Source organism: Scomber scombrus, chromosome 6 (assembly GCF_963691925.1).
Source record: "Scomber scombrus chromosome 6, fScoSco1.1, whole genome shotgun sequence".
NCBI classification, from domain to species: domain Eukaryota; kingdom Metazoa; phylum Chordata; class Actinopteri; order Scombriformes; family Scombridae; genus Scomber; species Scomber scombrus.
Genome location: NC_084975.1, coordinates 19,854,576 through 19,881,704, shown reverse-complemented (window position 1 = coordinate 19,881,704; position 27,129 = coordinate 19,854,576). Strand labels below are relative to the sequence as shown.

Genomic DNA, 27,129 nt, shown 5'->3' with positions numbered 1-27,129 from the left:
AAATCTGTACAGCACTGCTGGCACTGTAAACCTAATAATCTGATTATTATGCTAAATCTGGATGGTGCGTGCTTCAGTATTTGATCTGAATAGTGTGCAGAGAGCACAGACAGACAAACCACATGACCTAACCCCCCACAGGCGTTTGAGCCGTGGTTTTCCTCGCTGAGGTCTGGGAGCGGAGCGCTGATGTGGGTCATGCGTTGTGAGTTAACCTTTGAAATCCTCCCTCTGCTGCCCAACAGCATCTGGCTGCTCTGTATCACATTAGTATGGCCAGTCAGGGGTCTCGTGATGGGGGTGGGGACCGGAATGGGTAATGAGTTTTGATTGGCTGCAGGGGTAGGCAGGCTGGGTCGATGAAACCATGCAGGGGCTGCAGTCTCAAGTTCAGACCCCCACAGCCCAGATGAGGGCACGCTGCTCACTCATTCAATTCAATTTAATTCAATTCAATTCAATAGGATGAATGAAGATTGGATCCTGCGTTTGACCTTCCAAGAAGGCTTGCATGAAATATTTATGAGTTCACACTTGATAGTGTGTTAGGCAGAGTTTTCTTCATCCTGAGGGCACAGTTCTGCCCACTAGCATCTGTGCTGATATTACACAATCCGTTCTACTCCAGCTACTCACTGTAGAGATGCACGTAGGTTCAAACGAGGGAGTTGTTTTCCTTCAAAGAACAGGCTGACTAGTAAACAAACCACAGAGGAGGCTTGTAGTTATTGTCAAGCCTGTTGTCAAATTAGTGTCTGTCTCATGCAAGAAACAAGTACAAGTAATTCAGTCTCCGGGGCAAAACCAAACAGCGTATCATATCTTGACTGTAGTGTGAGCCAGCCTGTGGTCCAGTGAGCAGTGCAGATGCAGCCCATGTCTTCCCCATCCATCTTGTGTCGAAGCACTCATTTGAGCGGAGCCGCAGATAAATCATGCTTCAGGCTGCTGAAGCCCTAAAGTAGTAAATTAGAGCCCCCTGTGGAAAAATCCACCCACTCAGATGGGTATCACAGCTGCACTGCTGAAGCAGCCCCACCTTTGGACTGACATGCCAGTCAACCTTTGTGTTTGTGTGCCATGATTTCATCAGACAGATGCTGCCACTGCAATGCAACATGTTTGGAATTTTCTCTGAAACCATAAGTCAATTAATTGATTAGTTAATTATCAGAAAATGCATTGCCAAAAAATTCTGTATTTGATCAGTCAACAGTAAAGATCAAACACTTGCTAGTTACAGCTTCTCAAATGTCAGCATAAGCAGCCTCTTAGTTTTATATCATTAAAAATGAGATGCTTAATTTTGAGCTTTTAATTTAACGACACAAGAAATGGGAAAATAACACCTTGGGCTCTGAGATATTGTGATGGGAATTTTCCACAACATTCTACATCCTAAATAAGTGTAGAGTCAATTTGAAAAATGATCAACAAATGAATATGAGTATATTATATATTATATTCTAAACGGAATACATTTAGTTTTTGGACTTTAGGCAGACAAAAAAAACCCACAGTTTTGATAATTTTATGAAAGTGAAGTCACCTTGGGCTTAAATAGATTGTAATGGACCCTTTAAAAAAATAAAAAAATAATAATGGAAAAATTATCTATGACAATAATCATAAATTGCAATCCTGTTTGGAATGCAGTAGAAAACTAAAAAGAAAAAAAAAGTAGTATCTTTTCACTGAATCTTCTTCTGAAAGGTGGCTCAAAGGCTTTGGCCCTGTACTGCAGCAAGCTAGCGTGCCACCTTTCCCGTACAACAGATGAGTATCTCACTGCAGGCCCACTCAGCATCTCCTCAGATCTATCCACAGGTGGGGTGGGAGTGCTGTGACCTTGGAAAAACAAGCCACCCACAGGAATGACTGTCATCACTGCCGTCATGCAATCTGGACCACACACACACACACACACACACACGTGTGGAGAGTAGGAGTGGAGTGCCAGATCAGTGCTGGCCTGACTGGAGGAGGATGCAGCGCTGGCCGGTGGGGACCAGATGGCCCTCCAGCTCCTGCAGAGGACCCAGGAGTGTGAGGCTCCCACGACAGCACTTTATGATCCTCTGAGAGTGTGTAAAGGCAAATATATGTGGGTGTTTAGGTTGGTGTGTCGTGCTCGTGCTCCCGTCTCCACTTGTGGGTTTGGATGTCATGAATTAGAAAAAAAGTTAGTAATAAAATCACGTACTAACAATTAAACAGTTTTAAACATGAGGTCTTTAAACAGTTTCAGCTTTATGTTTTGACATTAAAACTCAATTTTTTACAGAAATATATTGAGTATTAAAGACAATCTCAAACATGTAATATGAATGGACTTGTGGTCACAGGACTTTGTGTGCTTTTATAAAACAGTGAAAATTGCTTGCACATATTAATGTGTAATGTGCTGCAGTGTATTAATTGGTCTCAGGTGCCAGCAGTCCTAGCTGATTAGACAATGTATATGCATATATATATATATATCCTTTCTCATTTCATATCTCTATATATGTGTATGTATTGTATGTATATGTGCGTATGTGTGTTATTGTCAAGACAAGATTTAGAAAGTGATTTATGAGGAAAGAAAAGACAAAGGGATCCATCATATAGGCTCTTTTCATGGAAGACATTTTGACATGTGTCAGTAGGAAAAGCTAAATCAATGATGACTGAATCCCATTTAGCTGCTCTGGTTTCATGGTCCTGGTATTGTGCATGCTGGCTCACTGTCACATTGTCATGGCTTACTGGGGTTCTTGAATAGAACAAAGCTATTTTTACTGTCAAAAATGACACCTATGCCTTTCCTAGTCAAATTTATGCCATGAAAAAAGCCTATTGTAACCTGTTATTGCCACCATTACAGATCATGTAGTCTATAGCGGTGCTTTAAGTGGCAGATTTTGTTCACCTGCTGTTGATAGTTACAATGAGATTTTAATTAGTCAGTTTCAGGTGTGGCTATATCTAAAACCTGTAGTGAAACCTGCCCCTCTCCAGCAAGACAAGTTTCTCATTTTTTTGTATCAGAATCTGTCATAATCTGGTCAAACGTCTATTTGAGGCATTTTCACCCGTTAAAGAAGACAATTCAAAATCCTGTGAGTATTTTCAATTAGTTGTTTTGCGTATAAGCCTCCAAAACGAATCCCACTAACATCAGTTTACAATGAAAACTGCAGGACTACATCAAAGCACTGAAAACAACATGCTGATCAATACCGAACATTTGATTATAATGGAGGTGGAAAAGGTTGCTCTAGTGCCAAAAAGCTTTTAGATTTCCTTTTACAAACACAAGACAATGAAATTCATCCTTTCTCATGTGTTATGAACCATGAAAGATTAATCCTGTGATTTAACATACTTTACTATAACTTGAATAATGCATATGTCTAAAAGTGATGAAGTTATTGCTTATTTTGCAACACCAGCTTTTACTTATTCAAATTACATATTAAAGGGAAAGACCAGTTATAACGGGGGCGCACGTCTCATGGTTTTTAAATTTTTTTTTAGTAAAGTTAACACTGAAATCTTCTGTCAGGCTATTCTGTGAACTGATACCCTTCACATATTGCTTTGGGACTCACTTGACACAGTTTCTCAGATGGTCTTATTCTATACAGTTACTTAAGTGTAAGGGAGTGCACGTGCATCCCTTAGCTAGGATCAATTATAGACAATTATCAGACAATTTTCCTGGCTACAATAAAGTGTACACAAGTGTTCTTAATGACAAGGCACTCAAAGATCAAAAAGGTCAGTAACTGTCAATTTCTTTAATAGAGCAGAAAAAAAAACTTTTTTAAAACATTGATTCTAGGTCTCAAAAACAGTACAAATTACGTCTTGTTTTAGTAAGATGTACACAACTTACAGTAACCGAAAGGAGTTTTCCACTGAAAACATTATTTACATTTTTACATTTAAATTAGATGACTTCTGTTCCATGTTTCAACAGCATCCAGGGACTCACACTACAGTCAAGATACAACATTTGTAAATAAACTAAATGGTGGAAAACATTGATTGTAGAGACACACGGTAAGAGTCTAACATAAGTATCTGCAGTAATAGGCTTTGTCACTTAACTTCCTTTAAAAGTCACATTTGTTTAAAATCAGAGGGATTCCCATTGTTAGAGGCACCTGCTATCCACATTGCCACCAATTAATGCTATGTTAATCTTAAAAGTATTTAGAAAAGGTAAACATGAGTGCATGACAATGGGATTTTTGAGCATAAAATATCTGTATTTCTTGTAAAAACACATAACCATCACACAGCTCCCTGGTTGGCTTTTTTTTTTTTTTGGCTTCAGTGCATTTCTGCAAACATTTAGGTACAGGAGAAAAGTATGGGAATGTAACTAAATGGTAGATGAGAATGATGGCACGGGTACAGTATTTAAGATGACCTGTCTTAAATAGCATAAAAGAGGAAAATCATGAGGTAGATGGCTGGATTTGAAGGAGTGCAACAGAAATACTACTTTGTTTTTCCTTCTTAAATTTAAAATTAAAATTTGAATTCATGTAAAAGCTGAGCTAGCTTTCATAGTATGATGAGATGTTGTAAGTCAGGTTCACATTTAGCTGACACCAGAATAATGGAGACTCCACCTGTTAGTGTTTCCTTCATAAATGTTTTTCTTCAAAGAGTCAAAGGAAGTAGTTTTCCTTAGTAGTGAGTACAGTACTGCAATAAAAGGGGAACAAATGAACTAATATAGCAGCTGCAGCATTGGGTGAAACAGCTGACAAATGACTAACTGCAGATGACTGAACCTGGCTAAATGAAAAGCCTACATGGAACAGAGAGTATATCATTCATATATATACAAGACATCAGTCTTCAGGTTAGTTTTATACACTGTACAGGTAGCACACAAACAACTCAAGGCCTTGGAGTATTTACATTTTCACATTTATAAATATTGTGCATTAGTTAATAACAGCAATCCTGAGATGCACAACACCATCTTGCCAATGTGAGTCCATGCTCTCAACCTAAGGTTTGGTTAGGCATTGCTCCATAATTAAGTTCTACGTAGATGGCTTCCTCAGAGAAATACAGAATTTTAAGATTAAGGGAAAAAAATCAGTAGTTTAACTATTTAACAGCTCTTTTTATGATACAACTTCTCCAGCAGTTTCTTTTCTATAAAAAGGGCCGGACAGAGAGAGGGAATATGATCATCCACCTATGAAATTGCAGTCTCAGACTAGAAACGTTTTGAATCCTACAGCAAAGGAGGAAGTCCACACTAAAGCACTTTAAAAGAGCACAAGGGATGTGGGAAACTGCAGAGGTGAAGTTGGGTGGTCAAGGCAGGGTTATGTTTCCATGGTGGTTGTAGTGTTGTAGCTTGGCTAGGTCTGCTTGTTGCCGTACATGAGAGGAATGATGTAGACAGAGATGTCATCTCCAGAGCCTAATCTGTCATTGGATATCCTCCATCCTCGATCCTTCAGCACCCCACGGGCTCTCATTACAAGGTCTTGAGCTGCCATTGTGTACCTGACATTAGAAAAATTATGAAATCATTATGGTGTAGTCATAGCATGAAGATACACAACAAGCTAAATGGTCAAATTCGATAAGAATCATGCTCAGTATTGAGAAAGTACAGCTGCCTGCAGCCAGTGAAATAATCATAAAATGTTACAGTGAACTTTCAAGCCCACGGGAGAAGATGAGTGAGTGTTCTCTGTTAATAATCTCACAAGCTTTTCCTTGACATCAGAGAAAGAACTAATCTGTTTGGAAATTTGCATAATTACAACAAGATAACAGCGTTCATCCTCTCCAAATAAGACAGGGGTGAGAGGAAGTTCAGCCCTGACTGGCGGCTGCAGCTGTGTGATGAGCGAACGTGCCTGTGCTGATCGTCCGGGTCGCAGTTTGCCAGGAAACAGGTGACAGCCTCTGCTACTTCCTGGTTGGAGAGGACATCCCACAGACCGTCAGTTCCCAGCACAAGAACATCATCGGCTCCGTGCTCACTCTGTTCCAAAGGGTAAACCTTGACCTGAGGGTGATTGGGGGGGGGGGGGGAAGTTGGGAGACATGTGATTTCTAGGAATCACTTGTACCCTGTCAACAGAGGGTAAGTAAGTAAGTAGGTACATTAATCTCCGGTGAAAATTTCACATGAAAGGTTATCTTTATGTTATTTTCTCATTCACCCCTAGTTGTATCTTAACATGGTAATCGTTTTGTTTTAGGTTGAATAGGTTTTGAGATACCCAACTTTAAGATTTCTGCCTTCCCTCCAATACAATGGAAGTGAATGTAATTTCACTTACGGTGCTGAAAGAATTGAGATATATTGCCCAGTCCTAGAGCAGTGTTTTTACAGTAGCCCAGAAGGGACAAACCAAACACTAGCTCTAGAGAGGGCCTTTCGCATTTTTTGCGAGTTTTGCAGCCACCATAGGTTCTCCTACAATTTGGAAGAGGGAGGAGGAGTATTCAGTTGGTTACAATCAGCAAACTTATTGCTAGATGCCACTAAATCCTGCACACTTGTTGTTTAATAGTTGTAAAGATAATTCCATCTAGACCTGGTCTGATGGTGGACAGAAATGATCAATCCTAGAGCTCTGCCGCTGGACTGGCTAAACATTTAACAGCAGCATCGGTCAATCAGTGTCTTGTCACTCTTGAGAATCCACAAAACACAACAGTTTTTAAAGGGATCTTTGGTAGAAAGTATTTCGCGTGAGAAGTGCTCACAGTGATGTCTGTCATATTTTTACAATTTCAGTCCCCAAACTAAATTCAGTTCACCTATATTGCACTTTGGTGTAGACACAAATCTCAGATGCAAGTCTCAGAACCACTGCAAACAAAACCAATATTATTTGCATGGCTCCAAATGTTTTTATTTTGTTTTTGTGACTTGAGTAAACAGAGCATTTTATTCCCATTTTTTGGCACCTCCTCCACTGTATATTTTTCTGAGGGGTATTGATGGCCTCAGTCTGTCAAAGCAATCCTTAAGCAAAGAGATGCGTTACTGTGGCAACTCCTCTGAGGCACAATCTCTCAAATAACTATGGTTGAACAAAAGCATACCCTGAAATAGCACGCACAATAATGGCCAGTGGCCTTGAATAAAAGAACTGCTGTTTAGTGTGGTTGCTACAAGTCATTCTTTTGCTATCATGGGGGGATTGCCTATCCCCAGCAGACACGCCAACTCTTGCCTACTGAGGCTTGTGCGAAAACAACAGCATGACCACAACATCTGTGAAAAGTTGTTGTAAAGGAATCAGAATGACCTGCGTGTGGATAATCAGCCTACATGTTGTGGTAAACCTTATGAGGATTAAATCAGGAATATGAAGGTGTGTGGCTACCAATCCCTGAAAGAGACCAGTAGCTACAATTGATTTCACAAGAGATTTCAACAGCAATAATATATCCCCGGAAGAGGGGTGATGACTGCAGCATTTGATTTCTAACCCTACACCCATATACTATGTGATCTCACAATGAGTATGATCCAATAATGAGTCCAAGTGTTCAGGTCAGCTTTTCTTCTGAGACTTTATTTATAACCTGGGAGCAATCATTAATTTTAACTTGACATCTTTGCAGGAAGGATTTTTCAGAAACCCTGCAGGGTGCTCTCCCACACATATGATTTCTTTTTATAGTAAGTGTCTGTCTTTTCCTGCATTTAATATCCAAAGGGACCTCTAATGCTCAGTGTTGACATGTCTCACATATACTAATGTGTTTACACTCTATCTAAAACAATAGTGACTGTGATTATCTCAAAGGGAAAATATCCGAAAGAAACACAACATCAAAAAGATGCTGAACTATGACTGAACTCAAAAGAGCAATGAATTAAAGATCAAGAGAATTCACAGGCTTTGTGCCTACTGCAATAGTGTGCAGTAGACAGTAAGAAGGAAAGGAGTCATTTGAGAGCGATGATCAGTGAGGAATGTTAATGTGCACGTTGAACATGCAGTTCACTGTGTGGACTGTTAATGGCCGAAGGCATTTTAAATCTTTACCTCTGAGCTCTCTTTTCATCAAATGGTAGGTAAGGTAAAATAAAAGGAAAATTATAACAAAAATGCTTTAACATTGTTAACACAATTCTATTGGTGATGTTAATTGCACTTCATAGTTATCAAATGTACTGAAATGATCATGTATGTTGACATATTTTTTTGTAGTGAGTGAGTTTGCAGATATGCTTGTAATAAAAATAGATGCGAGTTTCTGGCACTCCAGATCAAATTCACTGTACTTTCATAGACAAACCTTTGGACTTTACTTTAGGTAAATCAACACGCACACATGAACAAATCCAGGGAAGCAGGGCACAGATTTCTTTATCAAAACCTAGTGCAAGAGACGTGCTTTATGTTCATTCTGTGTACCTAAACATGTCTAGGGGATAATTACTGTTCATATCAGAAAGTGGAAAATATAGGAAATCGCAAACTGAAATCGCAGTTTAAGCTGAGTTGGTAGATAAAAACAAGTAAATCAAGCATAACATGAATGAGCAATTCTACTTTGTATACACTGTGAGGGAGGACATAATGGAGGATAAAATTCAGAATAAGCTTACCTCAGGGCAGCAGGAGAGGAAGGGCTTAATGTAGATGTTAGAGTCGTGCACTTTAAGATTGTGGTCCCCAAGGCCTCTGGTGACCCCAATGGTTGCCAACACACGAGCCTGCAAAAGAGCAGCCATTAGAGGCATGTAAAGCACAGCTTCCATTTGACTCAAACAAAGAAACAACAAAAGCTCGCTAGTATTTTTGGTTCGGCTCCTCTGATAGAGTCATCTTTATTTCTTTTGATCTTAATGCTGTCTTATCAAAAAGAATCTGACATGAGACGTGTTTTATAGGGGGACAGTTATTACACCGTAGGTCTTATTTTTGGAGCTTTGGCCTAATTGGTCATTGGTGATCATTGTAGATCCAGGAGCACTGTGATATTGACATTACCACAAATAAAACAAACAGAAAAAATAACACTATAGCAATCCTGGATTAAGCAGGTTGTATACAAACCAACAGTTTAGTAAGATTTTATAAACCATTTAATTTGAAGGTAAAACTGAAAATGAGGGCACCTGAAATGTTGGACCAGAAAGTTTGTCAATAGACAGACATTTTGAGTAATTGTTTAACAGTTTGTCTTTGTCTTTTTTTCCATGAAAGTTTGGCTTAACTGGGAATTTGTTTAAATGTTTAAAACTTGTAGCATCTTCTGACAGCTTGTCCCCGAGCTTTTGTGTGAATATTCTAACAATTGTTTAGGTTCCCTTAATAAGATTATATGTTCCACATTTTTCTAATGACGTGCTTGTGATTGTATCACGAAGGTTTCTCGATTGTATGTTTGTAACGGTGAATGTGAAGAACTAAAAGCATTTATACTCTACAGTGAATCCTCCTTGAAATTAAGAGTTCATTAAAATACTATACAACAGAACCTTCTCTAAATCCACAGCACTAACTACTACTGTAGTTATAACATCACTGATAATTGTAAAGAATAATCTGTATGGTGTATTCCTAGCGACATTACACTGAAGGATACAAGCTACTCCCAGTGGGAATCTTGATCTGGATGGATGAGCAGCATTTAGGCAAATAAACACAAGCTCATCGTCAGCATCTTACACTTTTGTGAGTGCTTAACGATCAGTCCCCAGGCCCCAGATGCCATAGAACTCATTTGTGTCTATGTGAATTTCCTTTTTATTCTTAAGTGTCTGCACAAATCGCCACCGCCACCTCTAAAAATGGCTGCTGGCACAGGACTGGGGAACTGGGCTAATTGAATCTACTGTACAGCATATGAGAAAGGGTGGCATATAAGAACGGGAAGAGGAGCAGGAGGGCAAGGAGCGCGCAATTGAGATGGCCTGGTAGGAATGAGCCTGGATCAGTATGCAGCACAGATGCCAGAGAGAGAGACAGAGACAGAGAGGTAGAGAGGAGGGAGAACGTTTCAAAGTGGCGGCAAAGCTCCTCCGGCGGAGAAGGGGAAACATCCTGGGATTAATTGTTGAGCGTTGGGGCACAGCAGGCTGCGCGCGGGGCTTTGAAGTACTCTGGCGTTCCTCTCTCGCACACAAAGCCCCCTCACTCTATCTAGCCATCCATCTCTCCGCACCTCACTTCAAAGGGAGAGGACGCGACGTGGGCATGGTCAACTGTGCAGGGGTAAACCAGAATGTGGTTGCAGGCAGACAGCACTGTGGGGCGACATCTGCCCCAGTCATCAGGCATACATAAATCTACTGTCTGTGTCTGTACTGAATAGAAAACTGGAGAGGGCCACAGTGAGAACATATTCAGATCTAGCATGTTTCTTCTCTGACATTTTCACTAAGGACAAGATGCTGCACACCACACCACATACAGCATCTCTGAGGGAAAAGAAAATGTCATGAACTGTGTGTTGAAACCTTGACCTTTTCTTTTGTGTTTTGAGTCAAAAAGTCAGTGTTTTAGCAACAATATATTCCAATCAACATATGTCACTTTTGGGACACTTTTTGGTAGATTCATTGGGAGAATAACCTATGACCTCTAGCTTTGCCACTGTTTACCTGCTGAGGGGCATACAAGCACAAGGTCCATTAGAGCAGAGATATTTTCTATGCCATAGGTTGGTGCAGGATGTGAATCCTTGTGGAAAAAGAGGCCAGGAATGCTTTCCACTGGCTGGCTCTTCCACACAGTGAAGGGGGGGGGGGGCTGACTAATGGTGCCCTGGCGAGCTTTGATTACAGGCACAAGGCTGTGGGAGTAACTCTGTCAGCAGGCAGCTGCCGAGCACTTCTTACCTTCTTCCCTTCGCCGTAGATCAGGGGAAACTTTAGGTCATCGTCCTCGATGGTTTTATATGCCCTGGGAAGAGAGAAGAGGACACTTAATGGGTTTTTGGTTTATGGCAGGCAGTGTACACGTGCCCTGGAGATACATCGCCTCCGCGAACTCGTAGGCCCTGCTGCCGAAGCGAGTGGCATAGAAAGAAAGAGTATGCTTGGAGGAAATAGAAATAGAAAAAAAAAGAATCCACACAGACATCAGAAAGAGAATGACACAGAGCCTTAGCATATTTCTATTTCCCTTTCCAACTGATCTTGTAAAAGTCTCCCTTTCGACAAGAGAGAGACGTCTATGGATGTATGAGACATTCTTGGTTTACTGTTTGTTTTCTGCGACTGCCTGCTGTGTTGTGCATGTGTGTGTGCATGCATGTGTGTTTCTGAAGGTCTGGATGTAAAACGGCTGAATGAGGCAAGAGTATCCACGTTCCCATTCCCCAGTTCTCAGAGCAGTGTTTAAACTTCCCCAACTAATGAATAATTTACCATCTTCAGACTGGGACCAGACAGAACTGCAGTACAAGGAAAAAGACTGTATTATACAGTATGTATTCATGACAAATTAAGGTACACTTTTAACCCTTTCCTGCTCAGAAACGATCAGTGGAGAAACCTTGCACTCTTGTTCATAACAAGTATACTCTTTTTTTCAAGAGGAACAGCTGTGTCACTATACCAGAAAACATAAAAAATGTTAGTCAATTTCCAGAAGTGCTGCCAGCACAAAGTTTTCCATTCACAACTCACACCAGGTGCAATGAATATAAAAATCTGGCTCGCTATGAAGGCACGGTCCTGACCTGGATCAAATAACTTTTACAAATGCAGGTTATTCTTTATTTTAGCATTAAGACTAGAGGACATGAAGAATGAAGCATGTTCATAACTATCATAGTTTTAAGTGAGATTAGAATGTTTTTATTGTAAAAACAACATAAAAGAAGAGTCATGTAGTTCAAAAATTTGCTTAAAACAAACCTGAAGTGTTATTTGCAAATATCATGTGATCCAGACCAGCCCCACACACCTTATCCAATGTATTTCAGCTGCTGTGAAGCAGATTAGCAGGGGCCAAGATGGTTTTTACATTACTGCTGGTTCCACTCAGAGAGACCATATGTTTCCACCTTAGGCGAGTGCAATACTGCTGCACTCAGCACTTTTTTAACAGTGTGCAGAGCGAGGACTATCACTGTGAACGCAGCCCACAGACACTGAAATACAGTCTTCAGCCTGACAGTCTTCTGAGAAAAGAGTTGTAGCTCGAAATAACGGTCCGTAGAAGTGTTTCCTCACTATTGTTTGTAATGATCATGGTGTGGGAAAACCTCTATAACAGCAGTTTGATGGTTTGATGATGCAAGACTCAAACTGAGCATTAAAAGAGGTACTAATTAAACTGGGGCAGGTCTTACCCTCTCTATTTAGAAAAGGGAAACACATATCTGCTGCCACATCACTCTAAACTTTTTTAAGTATTTCACCTTCAAGAGGAGTTAAGTTTAGAAAAAAATACCCAAAAAAACCCCTACAACATAGACACTTCTTGTCATTATTTCAATCCTCAGAGCCTGCTGTCGGGGACAGTCTCCCTCTCGAGACTTGTGTTTACAGCGAATTCAGCCTGTCAGACCTGAGATAACGAGTGTGTGACAGAATGAGAAAGATACACATTAATCCAGCTATGATACCTGCTCCCCGCTCTGGGACACAGAGTACAAAACAGCACGGAGAGTTGCTCAAGGGCTGTACTGTTTGACCACAACACTGAGTGCTTTCACATTCAAGGGCTGTTTGTTCGCCCGGTACATTGCAGTGACTGACTGAGGGAGAGTGGGGGAGGGGAGAAGACAGGAGGGATGCAGGGAGGAAGGGAATGAGGTGTGATGGGCAGGAGAGGAGAGAAGTGATGTCATCTCTGGAGTGTCGGGCAGGTGCTCTGAGCAAATAGGGGAGACTGAGAAACATTAGCAATGTGTGCTCAGCATCCTGACCTGCACACACACACTATTATATACACCTCTACCCACAGAAATAGATACGCAAGCACCACCAAACACACACACTCGTGGACAGACTTTGAGATGACATTGTGGCAGGCCTGTGTCAGCATCAGATGAGTCAGACAAATTGGCACAATTGACAGTTAGGTTCAAATAAACTTTTTGGCCAACCTTGATGGGCATTTCATAAATTAAGTGGTGCTTTCAGGAGCAAAGCAAGGCCAGAGTTAATGGAAGTGGCCCAATGACTCTGCAAATGCAAGCTGTAGGCATCTGTTATACTAGTATAAAGTACAATGGAAAAAGAAAGAAAGAAAAGGAGGAGGAGCAGGAGAGGGAGAGGCAGAGAAAATGTATGACAGTGATGAAGATGTGTGTTACTCTCCCTCCTCTCTCCTTTATGTCCATTGGAACTCAGGGAGGACAGACACCCCAGTGGGCGTAGGCACTAAAGAGAGACAGCTTGAGCACCGTTCATTATCATTTATCATCGGCCTCCTGTGTGGCCTACACACACCATCTTTTCATCATTCTCTATGTCTTCCCGTGCTTTTCTACCCAGCCTCTATTTCTGTCATTGCAACTTACTTCAATCTATTTCAATTTCTGTACTTCTTTGAAGCCTATCCTTCTCATCTGTTCTTTTTTTCCCCCTCTCTCTGTCCTCTCCAGCCCCCCCCCCCCCCCCCCCCCCCCCCCTCTTCCCATCCCTCCCTCTGCCTGGCTGGCTAGGCTGCCGGGGTGTTTGGATCGTGTCGAACACAGCTGACCGCTCAACATCCCTCACTCCAGGACGTCTCGCAAACAAAACTGCTTGCCATTCTTGGACAACAACCACCATTACAGTTTGTGATGCCAAAGCCAGCTCACACTATGGTCCAACTGGCCAAGAAAAGGGAGGTTAAAAAAATTTTAAAAAAAAAAAGGGAGGAAGACTGAGAGAGGTGGGCTGCAGACCTGTATGCCTTCATTAGAGTGCAGCCTTGATCATGGATGCCTTTGAGGGAATTGGATGCCGGCGTACACCCACACACACACACAGCATGTGGGCACACAGGATGCACATAGATACAAGCGAACGTGTACATGCACAGACAGAAAGCCACAGAGGCATAAAAAAGATCCTCTGTACTTATAGACCATTTGAACTGCACCTATACAGGATGACACAGTTAAGTCACACCCACGCACATCAGAGAGATCAGCCACGCCGGCTTACAGAGTACTAATTTAAGACCCAGACTCAGTCCAGGTGAAACAAGCAGAATTGGGTTATGGGTAGAACCTGATTAAAAAAACATCACAGGCTGTCTGCACTGCTGAGACAGTAAGCAGGCAGACGACAGGCTGAGAGTTCTGGGCCCAATAAGGAACACAGTCACTGAATGACCTACATCTGCTGAACCCAGCGGCGCAGCAAAACAAACCACACGGAGGTGGTATCAGAAAATACACAGTTTTCTCTCTTCAGTCACCTGCTTTGTCCTCAGTCTACTCTCTCCTTCTTTCCTTCCTTCTTTGCTACTTATGCATACATTGTGTACAGGGACAAGCTAAATAATAAAACAAAAAGTATTTCAAATTTGAAATAACTTCATCATCACTGCAAAACCATTTACTGAAATATAGGAATGCACAGATCCAACTTTTTCAGTCCTGATACTGATATCTGGGCCATGGATATCTGCCAATACTGAGCACCAATCCAATACCAGTGTGGAAGAGACTGATATCATAAATTAACATCAATTTAGTGAATTGTTATGAACTAAAATCATGCTATCTGATATCATACCATTGCAAAGGGTACCTGATCCAGCTATTTGAGTCAGTATGGGACCAATATCCAATTTCAGTGTTGGTATTGGTGCATCTACACTGGAGTACTGTGTTTAAGTACAACCTCAGAGAAAAATGTTCTCTTACTCTATCATATCAAACTGACAGTTCTAGTTACTAGTTACTGCATGTTAAGATTATGCTTATTAATTAGAATATTAATAATACTATAATAAAAAGTGTAACAAAAAAGACTACTAAGTAATAAAAAAAAGACTACAGAATACTATAAAATACTTGCATTTTCATCCAACTCAACCAGCTCAACCAGATATCACGTACAACATTTTTTCATATTAATGCATTAATAATAATAATCCATAATTATAACATTTTGCCTGTAAAGTTAGGACTTTTACTGTTGATACACTAAATATATGTTGCTGTTAGTACCATCACACTTTTACTCAGGGGTGCATTTACTTTACAAAAGTAAATGTACTCAAGCAGACAGCAGGTCTGTCAGTGTTTTATTATCATTATCACAATAGATTATTATGATAATTATTACTGATGCATTAAAGTGTAAACAGCAGCAGACCTCTTGGTTGTATAAAAAGGTAATCTTTCTCAATATCTTAAACATTTTTATCTCTTTTGTCACAGTAAGGTGAAGAGTCAAGTCTTTGCTGTGACCACAAATGTATTCTTGCCTTCTTCTCGCACAGAGAAGCAGGCATTTTTGGGCCACTTCCTGGCCTCCTTCAGACTGTGCTGCTTTGAATGGCATGTTATTACACTGAATGGAAAAAAGATTGCTATTATTTGCTAATTTTATACAAAAACACTTACATGTAGATAATATTACAAAGTGATGTTTCAGTCCAGCATAATTATATGAAGTTAGGTAGCAGAAATTATATTTTAGCATAAATGTCTCTGACAGCTCCTAAATGGATACAACCAGAAACACAGGAAGTGTAAGGATGTAAAAAAAATATATAGAACAGTATTTTCAACAAATGTATTTAGTGTTGCATTATTTAGCAGAAAGGTGGAGGAGACACTTACTAATGCACAAACTGAAGAATCTTTAGAAAGTGGTATCCTAGCATGTTGTGTCATGTGTGCATTGCATTAAAGGGGACATATTGTTATCTATATATATTTTTTTTTATTATAAAGTAGGCCTAGGTAATATATAAATGCTGTGAAAGTATCAAAATGCTCACACAGCCCATATTCAGAAATTGTGTCTTTATATAACTATTTGCTCAGCGTTTCCTCAACCATTACCTTGGAGGGGCAATTTATGTTCGCGCCATACAGTTGCAGAGGAAATGCTGTACTGTAGCTGGATCTCAGGAAGAAAATTTTACCCAAGTTTTACCCAAAGCCCTTTCTGTCCCTAGCTACCGCAGGCTACAATCCATAACCTGTGGTTGGCCTGGGTGTGTGTCACCAAGAAAAAAGAGGAGATACAAAAAAGCCTTTTTCAGGCTGAGTGAGTCAGAGAGGCTGCATCCACGACCTATAACTGTAACTAGGTGCTTTTTTTACCATAAAAACATACAAATAGTTTGTAAATAAAACACAAAAAGGAAAAATAATAAGCTGGGAAAAGGGCATAATATAGCTTTTTATATGATTAATTTAATAAATTAAATTGTTCATAAATCAATGAATGAATGAACCCACCATCCTGACATGGTGAAGTCACGGTATAGCATCCTCTTCCCCACCTCCTTCCTCTGCACTCTCCTCGGGAACTCCAGATGTGTAAACTCGTTCCCTAATAAGTGGGGCTGCATGTAGGCCTTTGATATGAAAAAAGAAACAGAAAAAAAGATTGACATGCCCAGGGGATAGGAAAAACAATTCCATAGTCTATTACGCTGGCAAAGAGAGCAGGCGGTGTAAGAGAGACAAAGCTAAGCATAGCCTGTGTCTCAACAGGAGGGGAGGTCAGCTCTGCTAATATCTGACAGCTGTGCTCGCTAAAAAGGAGCTGAGATAAGTTATTTCTTACCAGGAACTGCAGTCGCTGTCTCTCTGACTCCGGCGTGAACTCTGTTGACACGGGGATGACTTCCCCGGCCCGGATAATGATAGCTCTGAGGGAGAAGAGCAGACAAAACAAGCTCTTATTATTTTAGCGAGGACACTGTTGCTCCTGCAGGGCATGAGGAGGTGAGCGACAGAGAAGAGACGGCTGAACGTTATGTATGTTTTACATTCTTTGTTTGTGCGTAAGGGCGTACTCACACTAGGTAATCCATACTGTGCCCGAGCACGTTTGACCCCTAAAGTCTGGTTCGTTTGACTAGTGTGACTACCTTGTACCGTGCCCAGGCACGGCTTGAAGAGGTGGGCCCGGGCACGGTTCAGTTGGACTCGGGCAGTGTGTGTGACCGCTAACTGTGACATCAGTGACGTGACTGTCCAATTAAATCCCTGCATTGCATAATTAATAAGGCTCTCTGAGGAATGTGTGAGGGCCATGTGTCACCGCGCCCAAAATTATTCAAAATAAGCCATAAAGTCAGTCAAATTATGAACTACATTGTGCTGCGCAGCTGCTTTCACAAACACAAACAAATTGCACTGTGGTAACATTGGCATGCTCGAGTCTGGATTGTTATACGCAATGTGAGCACAGGCCAGCATGGGAGTGAGGAGGGGGGACAATCGTGCTCGGGCACGGTACAAGGCAACCGGGCCTAGTGCGAGTACGCCCCTAACTGTGTGTGTTTGTGTGTCTCTCACCTGCTATCCCCAGCGTTGGCGACAAAGAGTTTCCCAAGCAAATAAACAACCACCAGAGCTGTGCAGCCACCTGAGATGTTGTAAACTGTCTTCTCCTTTTCTATCTGGACATCCTAAATACACACACACATGCGCACACGCACACACAGACACTCAAATTAGTCCCAATGAAAGCACATAATCCAAACCCATCGTCTGCACATTATCATGTTTTTACCATTGCAGGCTTCAAAAACGTTTTCCTATCACACAGAGGCACATAGCTTTGAAGCCACAACCTGATATGGAGTATAATATTGCCCTGATACTTAAAATCCGCCATGATGCTATAATTAATTATAACACCATAATGAATTCATTTATCAAGAGCACCATGAGTCAAGGAGCAATAAAACAGTATGGAAACCAAAAGGATAGAAAAGAAAGTTTGGAGGAACCGCTGGTTATTACACCAGTTAATTAGCCCAGATTAATTTGGTGCTAATTAAACCCAAAAAAATGACTTTAGCTATCAGTTCATTAATTAGATAAATAATTAACCTGTCACTGAATTAATCAAAATAGTAACATAAATTTGAACCAAGCTGCTCACACTTGGTTTAACCCTTTTATGCTCTCTCTGGCTATTGTTCGTCTGCTGTTAATGGCTCCTAAGGGGCTTTTAATTGTGAAACAGAAGCAAGTTATTCCAATAAAATGGATGAACCCTCAGGCGCCTCTGAGTGGGATGAAAAATGTTGGCAAACGCTGTTTTCACTGAGTCCATCCTTAACATGTTTTCTCATGAGAGATGACAACCTGTGTAAATGTGTGTGTGTGTGTGTGTGTGTGTGTGTGTGTGTGTGTGTGTGCGTAAATGTGTGCGTAAATGTGTGTGTGTGTGCACGTGTGTGTGTGTGTGTGTGCGTGTGTAGTAACTGCATGTATGGTGTATGTGTGCATAAATATGTATTAAGTATTGTTTGTGTTTAAAAGGATGTGTGTGTGAATCTGAATGCCAGTGTGTTCACAGTTCTGCATGTGTGTGCATGTGTGAAACATCTATGTTACTCGATGTGTGCATATGACCTCATAGATGAATGTGTTTTTGTACAAACTATTTTGTACACGACAAAATTACAGTGTGTGTGTGTGTGTTTGTATGCACGTGAGTCTCTGTATGCCTGCACTCTATCTTCCTTTGCACACATACACACACACATTACTGTTGCTGCTGTCTGCTTGAAGACGCAACACATTTCTCAGGAGTCAGAGTGCATGAAGGAGTATAGAAGATGGATGTGTGTATGTGTGTGTGTTAGGATGGGGTTGGGGGGGTGGGGAGGGGAGGTGAACAAATATGTCCTTCACCCTGGATGAATTATGACTTCATACCGAGCCACACATATCTATCCTCACTCTATTCAATACCTCTTGCTGCAGGCAAAGTCTTTAATAATGAAAATGTCTGCATAAACATCCACACCTTTCTCCTCTCCACTTCCGCTAGAAAGAATCTAACAACCAAAATAACCAATAGCACAAAAGTACACACACAAAAGGTTTCATTTGTATCAAGCCTTTACAAAAAAAACCCCACTAAAACACACCCAAAAAAAATACACTTAAACTCACATCTCTCAATAGCTCTCATTCAAATGACAATCTATGTGCTTTAAAGCTTTAAAAGATTTCCTAAAGGATCATTAATGTTTGACCAATTAAAGCATAGATATACTGTATCTACAAACGCAGTGATGTTGAAGCCAGTTTGTTCACCAGAGAAGAAGAGGAAGTTGAAATTGCTGTTCATTAGTCCCTTCACTTACTTTGTTAAGCCGAAAACTTCCTTCATTAAAAACCAGGCAGGCTAAAACTAAATCTGAGCCCTGGCTAAATGACACGACTCATGTTGTCAGACACAAGTGCTGTAGAGCTGAACGCAAGTGGAAAAAGGACAAACTGCAGGTGTCATTTCAAATGTTAAGGGACTGCTGGCGTCATTATCAGACAACTGTGATAAAATGCAAAAAGAAAAAAATGTCTCAGATATAATTCTGTCAAACTGTCACAAGCCTCGTGTCTTGTTTAAGACTATTGATACGGTTCTTAATGCCCCGAAGACTGTCTGTATGGAGGCATCCCCTGCTGTTTATGAAAACTTTCTTCACTTTTTTATTGATAAAGAAGTAATTTCTAATATATAATAATCTCAATTTCTGCTTACGACCCATTAATCTCTGTCCCCTGCTCTGCTGTCTTTGACAAGTTTGAACCTGTGACTCTGTCCTTTTAACAGGAGATTGTTGGTAATTTGAAACCCTCAGGTTCTCCAAATGATGCTGTCCCTCCTCGACTATTTAAAGAGGTTTTCCCCACCGTAGGTCCATCTGGTATTGCAGTCATTAATAGAAGTCTTTCCTCAGGTGTGGTCCCTGAAAATTTTAAACATCCAGTAGTGCAACCACTGATTAAATAACCTGGTCTAGATCCTGCAGTTCTTGCTAATTGCATAACCTTGCACAGCACCGAATCAGCTCTTTTAAGAGTTTTGAATTATATTTTTTTAGCTACTGACTCTGGTGACTGTGTTATTCTTGTGCTTTTAGATTTAACTGCTGCATTTGACACAGTGGATCATGAAATCTTGATCTCGCATTTTGAGCAGTGGGTGGGCATAGGGGCATAGCACTGGAGTGGTTCAGGTCGTACTTGGCAGATCGAACTTTCTGTGCCAACCTTGGTGACTCTGTATCCTCCTCTGCTCCTCTCTCGTGTGGGGTCCCACGAGGCTCAGTTCTGGCCCTCTTCTCTTCTCTCTCTAATAGCTCCCACTTGGTTCCATACTTAGGAAGCATGGCATTTCATTCCACCGTTATGCGGACAACAGTCAGATTTATGTGCTTAAAAAGAATGACACATACTCTAACCCTAACCCTCTCAACGTTTTAAATTCTAATGACAAAAAGACGGAAGTGATGGTTTTTGGTGGTACCACTGGGATCAACCCTCTCTTCTGGAGAGAGACCAGGCTAGCTGTACTCCTGCTTATAGTCATACTAAGCTAGGCTAATTGCCTCCTGGCTGTAACTCACAATTAAACACACAGACACAAGAGCAGTATCACTTTTCTAATTTCACACTCGAAAAGAAAGTGAATAAGCACATTTGTCAAACTATTGAACTATCCCTTTTAGCCTAAGTTATGAATTGAGCCGTGAAGTATTCACAAAGCGATGCAAGATGTAAGTACCAGTTTGCACAAGTATAGCTCAACATGACCACACACATATACAGTGCCAGGTACAGGGCTACAGATAAATATCTCATACTGAGGAGAGGCACATAAGACCAGTGATCCTCATCCCTCCTCCCATTGCTGTCCTGGGCCAACAAACAGCTCAGACTGATATGCCTCCGTCTCTGAGCTACACCTTGGTTTGAATGTTTATAGATCCCAGAGTGTTTATCGGGCCTTAGCAGCCGCTCTACACAATCCTGCTGCTTCTATAAGAATGCAGTGAGTCGTGTCTGAGGAGAATTAAAGGCGGACCCCGCTGATAAGACACAGAGGATTGGTGAACTCTCAGACAGATATTTAGAGTGATAGCATACCTTCCTAAAGATTCTCTGACACATCCCATTTTCTTAAAGAATGAGCTTCATTATAAAAAAAATAAGATGGGAGGCTTTTAGGAGGGAGATTCTGCCAACATTTGACCTTTGGGTTGTTACTCAGCAGAAGTAGAGGTGGAAGTTTTTTTGTTTCAAGAAACATGTACCATCTGAACCAGATTGCATCTTTAAATTAAAAAAAATTACTAAAATTGAAATGAATGTTAACTGTGAAGGAAAGTAGGTACTGTGATTAGAGTTCACAGGTGAAAAAAATGCTGTAACCATCTGGACAAAGAATTAACTGGATATACAGTGGCTATAATTTGTTTTACTTTGAAAAACAACATTAGACCATGGTTATACAATCCTATTTGGTAGCTGTGTGAGCTTTAACAATTGAGGTATTAGAGTCAAAGAGATGTGTTAGGCAACAGTGATGTACAGTCTGTGAAATGGTGGATTTCTGTGAAATTCACCTTTACAGGAAGAGAGGAGACAGAGGAAAATTAGGAGCCTAATAAAGAGCTGGATGATATGGAGCCATGTGAGAGAAGAAATGGGAGGCAGAGGGAGACACACTGGAGATGTTGATTGCTGGGGGATGTAGGCAGATACATTTATGCCAAGTAAACAATGGAGAGAGAAGGTCAGAGAGAGAAAAGTAAGAATTAATTGGCAAGTCAGAATATGTACTGTAGATACAGTGGTGTGGATGATCAGTTTCACGTCCTGTGATCTAACTCCTGCTCAAAACTGGATTACTGCTACACAATCTTGACAAACTACAGCACTGTCCGACTATTTTTGTATTATTATTATCATCATTATTATTACTATAAGTAATTTAAAACATAATCCTCCTGAGTATGTGCATACAAATCCACTTATTATTAAGCAAAATTTCACAGTAGCTCTTTCTATTTATTAACCTACACATGTAAGTATTAATTACACGTACACACACCAAGACAAAATTGCCCCAATACATGATTTCCCTTTTTTATGGCAATACAGCTTGGTGAAAATAGTTAATTGCATACTACCACCTAGTGGTAAAGAAGTGGAAGCACCAGGATAAACTGAGCACCTATATATTGATCTGCACTGCCATTAATCAAGATAACTGTAATTTAACCTCCCTGAGTAATGTCACACACATCACAAGATGTGAGCTATTAGCTAAATATTTGTGCAGACGTGGGTCGAGAATCATTTAAAGCTAATTCAGAGGGTATGTTAAGACTTGTTTGCATAGGCCAGGCGGGTGAGGTTACTGGGGCAACACAACACAGATTACATTTGGTTAGTTGTCAGTCACAAAAATAGTACGCTAAATGGATCTAATTTTATTTCTTTTTTCCCTTCACGTTATTACTGTTCTCATAATGCTGTGCAGTGGTGGAAGAAAGTATTCCAGTCCTTTAATGAAGTAAAAGTAAAGAAGTCAATTACACTTAAAGTATGAAATATTTTAATATTATAATATCATTTTTATTTTTTTTTTAAATGTATGTATAAAGTAAATTATAACTCCAGGTGTCACAAAAATGTAGTTGAGTAAAAGTATACAATTATATTAAATGTAAATACTGAGAAAGAAAAAATTTAAACTTTTTTTAGTATTGTATATGACTACATGTACCTATAGTTATTTCCCACTACGAGTACCATGTCAATTTATTGAGATAAATCCTACATTTTTGATTGAGGTCTGTAGTATGTTAATAGGATTGACTTGTTTGCCAGAGAAGAAGGAGCTGCCAGACTACCAGGATGGGGCGGCTTTTATGCAACCTGGAGACAGTGGCCAGCTGCCTCCAATTCCTTGATGACCTCCAGCTCCAACCAACCAGGAACCAGCAACACTGAAATACACAACACAGCAACGCACACTACACACCAGTGCTGGAAAAGGCCCTGGGGTTGTCACATTGTGTACTATAAACATTTGACTCTGTTCTTGTTTTTAATCATGTAGTCATGCCAATGAAGGCTTTTTAACTTTTTATACATTAAAAAACCTTTTGCCCTTAATTTGTTGAGAGGGAATTAGTTCCCCCTCTTGCATACTTAACAGGCTTTTTGATCAAAGTCATGAGCTAGTTTAAATTAGCTGGAACTTATTATACTGTACTGAATTTATTTATCGTGTGTAAAACAGCTTTCGACATTGCTCTTTCAAAACCCAGCAGAGGAAAAACATAACAGAGACTGCTGCTTAAACACTGATGTTGAAACTGAGTACAATGATCTCTGATCTCTGACCTCTTCGCCCTCAAAGCCTGTCAGGCAGGCCCGCACTGTTTTGATTGGCTCTAGTCTTGATCTCTTGGCCTCTTCATGAGATAAGTCTCCAACATCCACTTACAGCACAGCCAGATGGTCATTGTGTGTGACCTGCAGCAGCTAGCAGGGAAGACTGTAACACTTCTCCTGGTTCTGAGGCTATGAGCTAACTGAAGGACATGACTGACTGACGACCATATGCTTCCACTTTGAGAGGAACAGTCATACATCATAGACGGGAAAAGGCACATACAGTAGTGTATGAATGTGAATGTGTATGTTTGTGGTACGATCACACACACAGTATATTATGTGTGTGACCCCTGACTTAAGTCAACTTATTGCCAGCTGGTGACGCCTACTCGTCTCTCTGTGCTGCTAGAAAAGAGCGTCACCCCAGACAACATCATTTCAATTTACAGTCGTAATTCAACTAACTCAGAGTTATCTTTTGAGTATCAAATGTAAATGCGAGGCTTGATAGATGGTTGTATAAATAGTCATTGAACAGTCAAACTGTCATTTCTGGTAAAATACTGATTCTTTGGAACATAATGAGCACACAAGTGGACAGCAAATGGATCATTGTGGTTTGACGGGTTTCTATTAATCTTTTTTTTTTTTCCACTGTGTAAATCTGCCACTCTCTCTTTGTCCATCTCCCTGCTGGTTTGAAGGACTGGCCTGGTCTTAGACGTCTTATACACATGTATCAATACTCAGACAATATTGCTGTTTAGTCTCCCTACAAGTGAATACGACCATTGTTACAAGCCCATACATCCCGTTTTGGTTCATCATTGTTTTTTTCGTTATCCCACCTTCTGTCTGTCATTATTTAGTTTAGTTTAGTTTTTTGTTTTTTTTTATTCTGTTTTTTCTTTTTCTTATAAATATACAAAAATGTGCAGGTTTTTGTTCTCAGCTTTTTTTTCACATTACACAATTATAATACTGTAACAGCTAGGTTTTGATATGCTGATGTTTTCCTCCTTTTTTTTCTTGACAATAATTGTGAACCAAGTAGTCAATACCAACTGTGTAATGTATTCTGTGTGGATAACAATAAAAAAGATAATTGGAAAAAAAAGAAAATCGGCCACTATAGGAATGAATTGCAACGGAAAGAATTCAAGCTGACCAAAACCACAAACATTTTACAACCTTTAAGACTGCCGTTGATGTGTTTTTTATACTTAAAGGCTAGATTTTGTTTGTAGTGTTATTTTTGCTCAAGGTTGAGATGTAATGAAACAAGGATGTTTGTGCTGCATCTACCTTCTGCATCCACAGGTCAGATTCAACCGGGAAAATCGGCTGACAGTCTCTACTGTTTACACTCATCTTTGTGAAACAACAGCAAGAACCTGGGTGGCCTATTTGCTTGACTGTCTAATTACAGTGAATCAATATCAATTGACTTAGTAAGTGGTTAGTGGTTAATGTATGTTGTGTAAGCTTTCTGGTTGCTCTGTATGTAGCAGACTGTATAACGAAATAGTAGTTTGTAAAGTATGAACATAAATTATAATAACAGATTATATCATTATGTTGTATTAACAGAGATCTGTTATGTTGTGTGTGTAAATTCAAATGCAGAAACATAATCAAGAAACACTTATTATTTATTATTTGGATTGTAGGCTTTCATAGCTTTGTAGCTTTCATAACAAAATATATTGATCTCTGGTAGTAATATCCTGTGTCCATGCATTACAGGGTGAATAGCTTTTTTCACATATGGGCACAAGTAGCCAAAAACTCTTTTGGTGATGATTTTGCTAATGTGCACTTTTGCCACCAGATTTGATTTGATTTGTGAATGTCAAAGGTCTTTCCTGGAATTATAGAAAATTGGAAACGAAAGTATAGCAACACAAGTAACATCAGGGTAAAGTGTATTCAACAAAGAGGCCAGCAGACCACAAAGTTATGTATAAGAAATAATCAAATACAGTATATCAGCTTAAAGATACACTGGTAAAATCGTGTGTGTATATAATGCAGAAAAATGATATCAAACCCCCAAAATCTTCTCTCAGGTAACTTTTGATGAAACAGTGAACTATGTTGAGACAATATAAGCTGAGCTAAGAAGAAAGTAAAACAAAATTAGGGATTATGTCTTGAGCTTGCATGAAAGTTGAGTTGTCCTTTTTGTAAAAGAGAATTGGTAGCGCTGAGTAGAGATGCTTTTGACATTTTGTATAATGATGTAGATGATGTATTTTGGTATACATGTCTTTTTATTGAACATTGGAAATGTTATTTTAGACCTTATTTACCAAAACGTCAGTAAATTCTATCAACAATTTCAGACTTTTCTTACCATGTCTTTGAAAGCATTCTCGATAGCTCCAATCACCAGGCTCTCGTGCGAAACCTTCTTCTCAGTGAAGAAGCGTGTGGGTGGGGTGCTGGGTGAACCCGGAGCACCTGCGGCCCCTCTGAGCGATGCAGCCCTGGTCAGGGCACGTTGGGATGTCGGGGTGAGATGATGATTGACAGGCTCCTCACCCAGGCAGGTTGGGGCCAACAGATTTGGTGTGCAGAGGATCTCCAGCACTTCCTGAAGGTGCAGGGCAATGTGGTGATGGAGGAGGCGAGAGGCCACTACAGCTACCCCTGAACCAGCGTGGCCATCAAACATTGCCCAGTAATGGAAGGTCAGGTCTTCAGAGTTGTCCTAGATACAGAGTCAAACAGAAATCAAATTCAGACACATTAATCACCTGTGTCACAAATTAACTCTGCAGGATGTAGCATGTGAGCAGAGGAGCTTTGTCAGACTACACATTCACACATAATAAATCAACATAATCAACTAGTCAATGAAAATCTATTTAAATCAGAAGTTGATTACAGTCAGTCAAATATTCAAACATTTAATGGGCATCTATCAAAGGATGCCTTGGAAACAGCTGCGTCCTTCTGTGAAGTTTATAACTTAAATTAAAAAATAATGAGAGTGTGAATATGATCTAATCAGAAGATCTCTCTGTTCTTGAAGCCCTATGATGTGCTGCTGTGGTTCCCAACGTGGAGGTCAAGGAACACCAACGCCATAAGGGGAAATAACTAAAAAACATACCATTTTTATTACTTTTATAACCTTAAATTACCACTTTAGTTCCGTATAAACTATTATAACGAAACTATCTGAGAGAGGAACATCAGTGGTTGATCTACTTGAAACGGACAGACATATGCAACCTGTGATAACAAGTCACAAGTAGAAGTCATAAGCCAAAAAGGTTGGGAACCACTAATACCCTCAGTCACCAGAAAATAAACCCATGTACCACATTGTAACGACTTTAGCCCTGATTACAGCCACCACAAGTCACCGGCAGCGACTCAAGCAGGAAGCTGCACTATCCAGGTAAGCTTATTTGTGCAGATGTCTGTGTTTGTCGCAGCTGCCCTCTATTAACGGGTGAATGCTCCTTTCTACGGACACGTCATTTTAAGCAGGAATGCTTTCAAGGGTCTACAGGAGCCAGGTTATTGATGTTTTATGATCTGAAAGTACCGTTCCCTGTGGGGTTGCAAGAAGGATGAACCAGGTCTGCTATGATGTTAATGTATGCTCTGGCATCAACGATTCATTATGCAGGATTTTATAGACTCAGTATGATGTACTGTTCATCTACAAAGTAATGCTTCCACAGTGTCTCTTGTGATCTGGTTTATTCATTGTACACCTTTGAGATTGCCGCCTTCAAAAAGCGCAGAAGCTCTATGATCTTAGTGATGGTCAACCCCGTCCTCCAGGATCCATTGGACATGCTTTTTCAAAATCTGTCAGATATC

General features: G+C 40.2%; 2 protein-coding genes across 2 annotated transcripts in view; both read right to left on the bottom strand.

The window, feature by feature from the left end:
• ptdss2 (phosphatidylserine synthase 2) overlaps positions 1-27,129 on the bottom strand; it is a 261,708-nt gene that overhangs the window by 10,907 nt on the left and 223,672 nt on the right. The window lies entirely within an intron of this gene.
• Positions 3,797-27,129, bottom strand: part of ppm1h (protein phosphatase, Mg2+/Mn2+ dependent, 1H) — a 36,467-nt gene continuing 13,134 nt past the window's right edge. Inside the window, exons 3-10 of the mRNA XM_062421087.1 lie at positions 25,646-26,002; positions 17,434-17,546; positions 16,697-16,781; positions 16,366-16,484; positions 10,841-10,904; positions 8,603-8,710; positions 5,883-6,034; positions 3,797-5,523 (exon numbers count right to left, since the gene is read on the bottom strand). Of these exons, the coding sequence (XP_062277071.1) occupies positions 5,376-5,523; positions 5,883-6,034; positions 8,603-8,710; positions 10,841-10,904; positions 16,366-16,484; positions 16,697-16,781; positions 17,434-17,546; positions 25,646-26,002 (1,146 nt within the window). The 3' untranslated portion in view covers positions 3,797-5,375. The remainder of the gene's footprint in view (positions 5,524-5,882; positions 6,035-8,602; positions 8,711-10,840; positions 10,905-16,365; positions 16,485-16,696; positions 16,782-17,433; positions 17,547-25,645; positions 26,003-27,129) is intronic.